Raw genomic sequence first — 11,099 nt, forward strand, 5'->3', positions numbered from 1 at the left:
CGGGACGTAATTATTGAACGTCCAGAAGACTTCTTCAGAGGAGCCAGAATGAAAGTTTTTATTACGTCTTTTCTAGACGTTTAATAGATGTGTATTTTAGATGTCATATAGACGTCATTAAAATACGTTTTAAAGACGTAATTATTGAACATCCAAAAGAAGTCTTTAGAGGAGCCAGAATGAAAGTTTTTATTACGTCTTTTCTAGACGTTGAATAGATGTGTATTTTAGATGTCATATAGACGTCATTAAAATACGTTTTCAGGACATAATTTTTGAACATCCAGAAGACGTCTTCAGAGGAGTCAGAATGAAGGTTTTTATTACGTCTTTTCTGAACGTTGGATATACGTTTTATTGTTGATGTTATGTAGACGTCATTAAAATACGTTGTCAGGATGTAATTATCAAACTTCCAGAAGACGTCATTTAAGGAGCCAGAATGAACGTTTTTATTATGTCTTTTCTAGACGTTGTGTAGATGTGTTATCTTGGATGTTATATGGACGTCATTAAAATACGCTTTATTTTTTTTAAATTATTTTTATTATAAAATAATAATAAAATATAAAGCAAAAAACGCAACAAAGGCATCTCCTTTTGTGTACAACACAGGAGGAAATTATAAACAAATCAAACACATCGACACAAACATCGACAAAAAGAAAACGTTTTCAAGACATAATTATTAAACATCCAGAAGACATTATTTCAGGAGGAAAAACTGCTACTTTAAAGATTTCAAATGCAAATCATGACTACAATAAAACATACTTACTGCACTATTTAATGATTCAGATCAAACTGTTACATTTCTCATAAATATAATATAATGGAGGAATATAAATGCATTTGATAGGTCAATAAGACTTTCAGCTCAACTTAATTAAAAGTAAAATACACAACATCATTGCCTGTGTAATGTATTCAGCTTTAAATTTACAACAAACTACTGTTCACAAACAGTTGTTCAAAACAATTACACAATGCAATGTAATAACGAGTAAAATTAAAACATCACAGAGGTCAATGATTCTATACCAGAAGTCATGCAGCAGATGAAGCAGATGAAGAGACGTCCACCTTCCAATTGCTAGTATTCAGCTGGCTCCTTGGTGCATGTAGGGAAGAGAAGAGGGGAGAAAAAAAAATTAGTTTTTTATATTATTTAAATTATGCGTACAAATAATGCTCTGGCATCCTTTGCTGCATTCTAATGTCCAACCTAAGTTGTGCCACACTGCACCAGTCTCAAACTAGCAAAGATAGGCTATTTAAGTTGTGCTTTACACCTGATGAAAGATAGAACGCATACACTCGCGTGGAAAAAAGTAACCACTAGATGGCAGAAAACTTAATTCATATGAACAAGGAGAAACAAAGACAGCAGGGGTGCATTTCACAAAGCAGGTTCAACAAACTCTGAGTCTAATCCTAAACTCAGAATTCAGAGTTTTGTGTTTCAGAACAGGTGATAACAGTTAGTTCATTCAACTCTGAGTAACTTGACCCTGAGTTACGGGGAGATGAAAAGCCCTCATCAATGGAACAAAGATAACAGGATTCACCATGGTAACCAGCAAAAAAAAGCCTCACCCCTCCCACTTCTCACAGTGGAGTGAACACACACACTACAAAAAAAAAAATTAAGAGAGAGAGAAGTGTCTGTGTGGTGTCATGTGAGGGTTGTTCAGATAAACTGAGGGTGCAGAACAACGGGAACGATCAAACAAATCCTCATGGAGAATAAAACATCACGTCCTGTCAGCCGCTGCTTTCAGTCTGCAGCTTCAGATAAAAAGGAGAAACTCAGGGTTAGTTGGAGAAAACCTGCTCCCGACCAGGTTAGGTTCACGGAGTGTGTTGCCATAGTAACTGACTCAGAGCTGTTACTCTCTTTGTGAAACGGGCTGGAGTTACTCCTCTTTCTCCGGTTTTGACTCGCCTCCCTTTGTGACACGGAAAACCCAGAGTTTGCCTCGCAGGGTTACGGTAATAGACTCAGAGTCTTCACTAAACCTGGGGTCCGTGTCACAAAGCAGGTTCAACAAACTCTGAGCCTAGTCCTGAACTCTGAGTTGATCTACTCTGAGATAGGAAACTCAGAGTTGTGGGTTTCAGAACAGGTGATAACAGTTAGTTCAATCAACTCTGAGTAACGGGGAGATGGAAAGCCCTCATCAATGGAACAAAGATAACGTGATTCACCATGGCAACCGGCAAAAAAAAAAACGTTGCCCCTCCCACCTCTCATGGTGGATTGACGTATGAATGCTGACGCAGACGCGACCCCCCCCCCCCCCCCCCCCCCCCGTACCTTCACACCGCGGGACATTACGTGAGTATTAATCTATAAAAATACATCTGGAGAGTTATTCAACATTGTGTGTTTGAGCAGGTGCAACTCCAAATGTGCGTTTGATATGTTAAGTTCAGTTTGTCAGTTTGTCTCCATGATAACGTGACGGGGCTGTGCGTGTAGTCATCAATCACACCTGGAAATAATCCAGAAGTGGATCGATCTGCAACGAAAAAAATAAGAGAGAGAGAGAGAAGAGCAATTTTCTTCTGTGTGCGTGTCCATGTTGTGTCATGTGAGGGTTGTTGAGACAAAGTGACGGTGCAGAACAACGGGAACGATCAAACAAATCCTCATGGAGAATAAAACATCACGTACTGTCAGCCGTTGCTTTCAGTCTGCAGCTTCAGATAAAAAGGAGAAACTCAGGGTTAGTTGGAGAAAACCTGCTCCCAACCAGGTTAGGTTCACGTGTGCGTTGGAGGTTGCCATAGTAACTGACTCTGAGTTTCAGTTACCTCTCTTTGTGAAACGGGCTGGAGTTACTCCTCTTTACCTGGTTTGAGTTACCTCCCTTTCTGAAACGGAAAACCCAGAGTTTGCCTCATTTCAGGGTTAACAGACTCAAGAGTTTTCACTAAACCTGCTTTGTGAAACAGACCCCAGATCTGTGAATACCTGGAGTCCAGACTCAATACCAGTAACATCAACATGCTACATGTCGTTTTCAATTCAAAAAACCTACTCTTGGTCAACAAAGCAGCTCCTGGTCTGGCTACACAGTACATCAAAGACAGTTTAAAACCCCAGCAGACTGCCAGTTGGAAATCTCCAACTCTGCAAGTAAAGATGGCTTTTAATATTTATCCACCTAAAACAGTTTACCTACTAATTTTATGACTTTCTCCATTACTGTGTTCTTTTAAAACCAAACTCAGGACCTCTCTATTTTCTTAAATGTTAGTGGACGGGGCACAACAGCTACACTGCACTTGTTGGAAATTGAATTCCACTTATTTTGAGCAACTGAGGTGAATTACAAACAATGCGTGGTCTGGCAGATAGATGCTCATCAATGACTATTATTGTCAGAACAGTACAAATCAGAATAGAACAGAGACGCCAGAGAAATTTCCTCCAGTGAGAGGAGTTGAACCCCTGACACCTGGTATATGCTGACTGTTCTTCATCAGATCCTACACAAGTTTGATAAATGAGGGGGGGCCATAGTCACTATCTTGGGTGTAAAAAAGTGTTGGAAGGAAAATTCTATAGAGCAGGGCTGTCGCCTTCCATCTAGTTTTGACTTGAACATAACACACATTCATCAGAGATGTGATGATTAAAATTTAAACAGTAATACGGTAATCTGTAACTGTATTGAAAGCGTTAGCTGTTTCATCTCAATGTGTGTGTATCTGTGTTTGTGTTTAATTCCTAGTTTGTTCATTACTTATGTAGGGGGAGGTGCTATACAAATAAAACTGAATTAATCTGAAATAGGTTTTACTGTATGAAAAAATTTAGAAACAAAACTGCATTTGGTGTAGATCTTGGTCTGTTTTCCTACCTGTTTGTGTGCTGAACTCCCCATCATCTTTTGCTCTCTTGTGGTTCTCCAGCATGATGATCTCACAGGTGAAGCACTGCTGTGGGTCCTTGGCTGTGTAAAATACAGTTGGACATAAAGAATATTCAGTCATATTTCACATCTAGTACTTTGGGATATTTGTCATGTGGGGAGGTTCTTGAACGGTGATCTACCCTGCACACATCAGTGTTTACATAAACAGATATAGATATTTTATTGGTCCCTACAGGGAAATTTAGAAACCTCATGTGAACCTAAACACAAAACCAATGAGGACATCTCTTCGTATCAGGTGGAATTATATGTGAATGAAGAGCACTACCTACCAGGCTGAAGTAAGACATAAAGTGAAGTTGTTGATATTTTGAAGTCCCCAAAACAGCATCACACCATCTTGCCGCGCAGTTCTTGATCTCAGCAGACTGGAAAGAGATGAAGGTTGTGCCTAGTAGAATTTAATGCTACTCCATCTCATATCAGTTAATGTTGTTTTCTTCAATGGCCAGGAAAAAAGAGGTTGTTTCCAGTTTAGAATTATAGGGATAGTTCGCCCAAAATTCAAATTTCCCTCATTATCTACTCACCCTCATGTTGACTAAGAGCTGTGGGAATTTTCAGAGTCCTCTGCTCCTTCTCTGAGTTACGGGGGGGGGGGTCCATGCAGCAGTATTTGTCCATATAATGGTTGTCAACCAACTTTTTTCGTCCACAGAGACACACCAAAAAACATCCAAATACCTCCATACTGCTCGTCTGTAATGTCCCTCTTGTATTGAAGCCCCCACATGAGAAATTTTTCCGCCGGTCAATGGAAGAGCAGTGAACTGAGACACTGGGAGCTTCCGCTACAAACAAGCTTAAAATATAGACTTATTTCATTTTTTGCGGACCCCCCTGTAACTCAGAGAAGGAACGAAGGACTCTGAAAATTCTCACAGCTCTTGACATGAGGGTGAGTAGATGGAGTGAAATTTGAATTTTGGGTGAACTGTCCCTTTAGTAATAGCCTATTATTAGTATTAGTTAGACAATTACTTACCAGTCCGAGGGGACCATGAGCAGCAGACTGGAAACAACTCAGTCCAGATGAAGTGAAGGTTGTGCAGGAAACATCTGCTGTTCTGCTGCTCCTCTCCTCATCCTCTGTAACTGTACAAGTACAGGTAATACTCAGAAAATTAGAATATCGTGAAAAAGTTCATTCACTTCCCCATGATTGCGAACTGTACTGAACCAGACAGAGAGCTTTTAAAGGCTCAGGAACCCTTTGCAGGTGTTTTGGATTAATTGGCTGACAATTTGAGCTACAACATTGAACTTTTTCACGATATTCAAATTTTTTGAGATTCTGATTTTGGGGTTTTCATAAGCTGTAAGCCATAATAATCAAAATTCTAACAAATAAAAGCTTGAAATATCTTGCAATGCCTGTTATGAGTCTAAATAATATATTCATTTCACCTTTTAAGTTGAATTACTTAAATGAATGAACGTTTTCACGATATTCTAATTTTCTGAGTATTACCTGTATATGACAGTCACTTTTCTGTTATTCACCGACTCTATTCATTTACCTGCAGACTTCAGACCTGGTAGCAACATACACTGAAATTCGCTACTTAATACATTGTGAAACTGTTAGTATAGCTCATGTGCTAATGGCAGGTAATTTTTCATCTCAACACACACGTTAATGAAGCTGCACTGGTTGCAATATCGTCCTCACCTTAGTAAGATGCAGGAAAAAAATACTGCCACGGTCGCAATTACAATCGGCGTTCCACGTCCGTTACCCCGCCCGCAGACACACACACACAAAGGCACACACAAACACAGACACACACACACACACACACGCACGCACACACTCACACACGGAGCTACTGAAACCGATGGCACACAAACAAACGTCACAATAATAACAGAGGAATATTATCTTACCTGTTCCTTTTTTGAAGAATTTAAATTCACTTGGTCTTGACCAGGTTCCGCCCGACGGTTTGTCCATGCCTTTATCCGTTTATCCATGGCATAAAAAAATCCACATGACGGTGATGCGCATTGTCGCGGTTACCATTTCCCAGCTGCTGTAGCGCGTATTTTCAAATTTGACGGAAAGGCGCGCCCATTGGCCGCGCTGTGATGACAGTCAAACTAACCAATCACGGTCAAATGCTCAGGTTGAGACAGCCAATGGGTGTTGTTTACTATGGTTACATAGTAATAGGGGGGGGAAATACTTAAACGTTTTTTATATGTGCTTAAAACCAATAAATGTGTGCATTTAGTTAATATCATTCATTGATTCCTTCATGATCAAAAGAGAAAAGAGCTGATGTTATGTACATTGTCCTTTTTAAATACATGAATTAAATTAAATAAGTGAAACATTGTATTTTTCATTAATTTATTGAATACATTTTGAATTAAGTGTTTCTGACAATGAAGAGCACCAGAGGTAGAGACAAGAGACAAAGATGCGGCACTCCATGCATGTTTTTTGATTGAATATTTTGAATGATGTATTATGAAGTTCTGGGCTCACACTGGTTCACACATGTAGAAATGAAGACAACATCCACAGCTGGGTCAAGCTTCAAACCTGATTCTTGCTTCCATGTTCTACCAGGGATCTGCCATGCACTTTTATTGAATTGAGGACCCTTGTCCATACAGTATATTCGTTTTACTGATATACAAGCTGCTCTGGGGCTAGCACCCAAGGCAACTCTGTCGGTGAATTGGCAGCAATGCAAAAAAAGTTTCCTATATTTACATCCAGAATTAGAAAAATTTAAATATTAAAGTGCACAAAAACCATGAACTGTAAACAGAGATTACCTTGGTAAAAGCTCCACATTTATACAGATATACTTTCATGTGCTTAAATAAAACAGAGAAAGATAGTAATGTTTCATTTACAAAATGTGAAATAAATGAAATCACATTTTTTTTCACATTGAAAAAGACTACGGTCGAAACGTCTACCTGCCTGTCCTACATTAAAGATCACCAAAGGATCTTATATTCAGAGTGTGCTGGTTTTTCTCCCTTTCAAATAAATGAAATCCACCATAATCCTTACAGGACATTCCTGTAATTTCATTGGCCTTTGCACACTTTCAAAAACACTAAATTTACTTCATAAACATTAGAGTTATACAAGTAATTATAAATAATCTTTTAGCAGAACATCATTGTAACTCCTTTTGGTTGTCTATTGACGTCCAGGACCGGGTCAGGCTGGACGTATAGTCTCAATGTCATATATCAACTAATTCTGGCTGTCATAGACGTCCAGATCAAGGCCTAGCAGAATATCTATTTGTAACTCATTTTGCTTAGACGTCCAGAGCCGGGCCAGGCTGGACATATATTCTCCATGTCATATATCAACTAATTCTGGCTGTCGTATTGACGTTCAGATCAAGGCCTAGCAGAACGTCTATTTACAACTCATTTTGGTTGGTTGTCTATAGACATCCAGAACCGGGCCAGGCTGGACGTATAGTCTCAATGTCATATATCAACTAATTCTGGCTGTCATATTGACGTTCAGATCAAGGCATAGCAGAACGTCTATTTGTAACTCAATTTGGTTGTCTATAGACGTCCAGAACCAGGCCAGGCCAGACGTATAGTCTCAATGTCATATATCAACTAATTCTGGTTGTCATATATACGTCCAGATCAAGGCCTAGCAGAACGTCTATTTGCAACTAATTTTGGTTGTCTATAGACATCCAGAACCGGGCCAGGCTGGACATATTGTCTCAATGTCATATATCAACTAATTCTGGATGCCGTATAGACGTTCAGATCAAGGCCTAGCAGAACGTCTATTTGTAACTCAATTTGGTTGTCTATAGATGTCCAGAACCAGGCCAGGCCGGACGTATAGTCTCAATGTCATATATCAACTAATTCTGGCTGTCATATTTACGTCCAGATCAAGACCTGTCAAAACGTCTATTTGCAACTCATTTTGGTTGTCTATAGACATCCAGAACTGGGCCAGGCTGGACGTATAGTCTCAATGTCATATATCAACTAATTCTGGATGTCGTATAGACGTTCAGATCAAGGCCTAGCAGAACGTCTATTTACAACTCAATTTGGTTGTCTATAGATGTCCAGTAGCGGGCCAGGCTGGACGTATAGTCTCAATGTCATTTATCAACTAATTCTGGATGTCGTATAGACGTTCAGATGAAGGCCTAGCAGAACGTCTATTTGCAACTCATTTTGGTTGTCTATAGACGTCCCCAACAGGGCCAGACTTGACATATAGTCTCAGTGTCATATATCAACTAATTCTGGCTGTCATGTTGACGTTCAGATCAAGGCCTAGCAGAACGTCTATTTGCGACTCATTTTGGTTGTCTATAGACATCCAGAACTGGGCCAGGCTGGACGTATAGTCTCAATGTCATATATCAACTAATTCTGGCTGTCATATTTACGTCCAGATCAAGACCTGTCAAAACGTCTATTTGCAACTCATTTTGGTTGTCTATAGACATCCAGAACCGGGCCAGGCTGGACGTATAGTCTCAATGTCATATATCAACTAATTCTGGATGTCGTATAGACGTTCAGATCAAGGCCTATCAGAACGTCTATTTGTAACTCAATTTGGTTGTCTATAGACGTCCCCAACAGGGCCAGACTTGACATATAGTCTCAGTGTCATATATCAACTAATTCTGGCTGTCATGTTGACGTTCAGATCAAGGCCTAGCAGGATGTCTAACTGCGACTCATTTTGGTTGTCTATAGACGTTCAGAACCGGGCCAGGCTGGGCGTATTGTCTCAATGTCATATATCAACTAATTCTGGCTGTCATATAAACGTCCAGAACAAGGCATAGCAGAATGTGTATTTGCGACTCATTTTGGTTGTCTATAGACGTCCAGAACCGGGCCAGGGTAGACATATTGTCTCAATGTCATTTATCAACTAATTCTGGCTGTCATATAGACGTCCAGATCATGGCCTGGACGGGCCGACGTGATTTCAACCTGTATTGGACGTCCATGGACGTTGCTTGCTCAGTGGGTCATCTGGGGGTCCGAGGGGAGTCCAACGCAGAAGGTTTGGTTGAAATCGGGCCGGTGGTTTTGGAGAAAATGACCAAAAACCAAACAGGCGATTTTAAAAAGACGACAGGTACGCGCCTGTCGTCTTTTTTTGACCAATTTTTTTTTTTTTTTTGATCAAAAATTAAAATTTCTCCAAACTCGGATATATCATCTGGGGGTCCGAGGGGAGTCCAACGCAGAAGGTTTGGTTGAAATCGGGCCGGTGGTTTTGGAGAAAATGACCAAAAACCAAACAGGCGATTTTAAAAAGACGACAGGTACGCGCCTGTCGTCTTTTTTTGACAATTTTTTTTATTTTTTTTTTACCAAAAATTAAAATTTCTCCAAACTCGGATATGTCATCTGGGGGTCCGAGGGGAGTCCAACGCAGAAGGTTTGGTTGAAATCGGGCCGGTGGTTTTGGAGAAAATGACCAAAAACCAAACAGGCGATTTTAAAAAGACGACAGGTACGCGCCTGTCGTCTTTTTTTGACCAAATTTTTTTTTTTTTTGACCAAAAATTAAAATTTCTCCAAATTTCTCCAAACTCGGATATATCATCTGGGGGTCCGAGGGGAGTCCAACGCAGAAGGTTTTGTTGAAATCGGGCCGGTGGTTTTGGAGAAAATGACCAAAAACCAAACAGGCGATTTTAAAAAGACGACAGGTACGCGCCTGTCGTCTTTTTTTGACCTTTTTTTTTTTTTTTTTTTGACCAAAAATTAAAATTTCTCCAAACTCGGATATATCATCTGGGGGTCCGAGGGGAGTCCAACGCAGAAGGTTTGGTTGAAATCGGGCCGGTGGTTTTGGAGAAAATGACCAAAAACCAAACAGGCGATTTTAAAAAGACGACAGGTACGCGCCTGTCGTCTTTTTTTGACAATTTTTTTTTTTTTTTTTGACCAAAAATTAAAATTTCTCCAAATTTCTCCAAACTCGGATATATCATCTGGGGGTCCGAGGGGAGTCCAACGCAGAAGGTTTGGTTGAAATCGGGCCGGTGGTTTTGGAGAAAATGACCAAAAACCAAACAGGCGATTTTAAAAAGACGACAGGTACGCGCCTGTCGTCTTTTTTTGACCAATTTTTTTTTTTTTTTTGATCAAAAATTAAAATTTCTCCAAACTCGGATATATCATCTGGGGGTCCGAGGGGAGTCCAACGCAGAAGGTTTGGTTGAAATCGGGCCGGTGGTTTTGGAGAAAATGACCAAAAACCAAACAGGCGATTTTAAAAAGACGACAGGTACGCGCCTGTCGGTTTTTTTTGACCAATTTTTTTTTTTTTTTTGACCAAAAATTAAAATTTCTCCAAATTTCTCCAAACTCGGATATATCATCTGGGGGTCCGAGGGGAGTCCAACGCAGAAGGTTTGGTTGAAATCGGGCCGGTGGTTTTGGAGAAAATGACCAAAAACCAAACAGGCGATTTTAAAAAGACGACAGGTACGCGCCTGTCGTCTTTTTTTGACCAAATTTTTTTTTTTTTTGACCAAAAATTAAAATTTCTCCAAATTTCTCCAAACTCGGATATATCATCTGGGGGTCCGAGGGGAGTCCAACGCAGAAGGTTTTGTTGAAATCGGGCCGGTGGTTTTGGAGAAAATGACCAAAAACCAAACAGGCGATTTTAAAAAGACGACAGGTACGCGCCTGTCGTCTTTTTTTGACCAATTTTTTTTTTTTTTTTTGACCAAAAATTAAAATTTCTCCAAACTCGGATATATCATCTGGGGGTCCGAGGGGAGTCCAACGCAGAAGGTTTGGTTGAAATCGGGCCGGTGGTTTTGGAGAAAATGACCAAAAACCAAACAGGCGATTTTAAAAAGACGACAGGTACGCGCCTGTCGTCTTTTTTTGACCAATTTTTTTTTTTTTTTTGACCAAAAATTAAAATTTCTCCAAACTCGGATATATCATCTGGGGGTCCGAGGGGAGTCCAACGCAAAAGGTTTGGTTGAAATCGGGCCGGTGGTTTTGGAGAAAATGACCAAAAACCAAACAGGCGATTTTAGAAAGACGACAGGTACGCGCCTGTCGTCTTTTTTTGACAATTTTTTTTTTTTTTTTTTGACCAAAAATTAAAATTTCTCCAAATTTCTCCAAACTCGGATATATCATCTG

The 11,099-nt window shown here is 39.9% G+C and overlaps 1 protein-coding gene across 1 annotated transcript; it reads right to left on the reverse strand.

Annotated features, from left to right (window-relative positions):
• Nucleotides 1–790: 790 nt before the first annotated feature.
• LOC311008004 (uncharacterized protein) lies at nucleotides 791–6,070 on the reverse strand. Its single transcript, XM_084001435.1, has 5 exons — nucleotides 5,832–6,070; nucleotides 4,930–5,039; nucleotides 4,217–4,312; nucleotides 3,870–3,962; nucleotides 791–1,111 (listed from the first exon to the last, which is right to left on the reverse strand). The coding sequence occupies exons 1-5, from the start codon at nucleotides 5,896–5,898 to the stop codon at nucleotides 1,094–1,096; spliced, it is 384 nt and encodes a 127-aa protein (XP_083857561.1). The 5' UTR covers nucleotides 5,899–6,070; the 3' UTR covers nucleotides 791–1,093.
• Between the last annotated feature and the right edge of the window lie 5,029 nt (nucleotides 6,071–11,099).

The sequence above is a fragment of the Trachurus trachurus genome (assembly GCF_905171665.1).
Source record: "Trachurus trachurus genome assembly, contig: scaffold_193_arrow_ctg1, whole genome shotgun sequence".
NCBI classification, from domain to species: domain Eukaryota; kingdom Metazoa; phylum Chordata; class Actinopteri; order Carangiformes; family Carangidae; genus Trachurus; species Trachurus trachurus.

Bases quoted from the DNA above. Each gene is read 5' to 3' on its own strand.
- LOC311008004 (XM_084001435.1), bottom strand. From the start codon at position 5,898: ATGGACAAACCGTCGGGCGGAACCTGGTCAAGACCAAGTGAATTTAAA. The intron at 5,040-5,831 runs GTAAGATAATAT...GTACTTGTACAG, and splicing joins ATTCTTCAAAAAAGGAACAG to TTACAGAGGATGAGGAGAGG. The intron at 3,963-4,216 runs GTAGGTAGTGCT...TATTTTACACAG, and splicing joins TTATGTCTTACTTCAGCCTG to CCAAGGACCCACAGCAGTGC.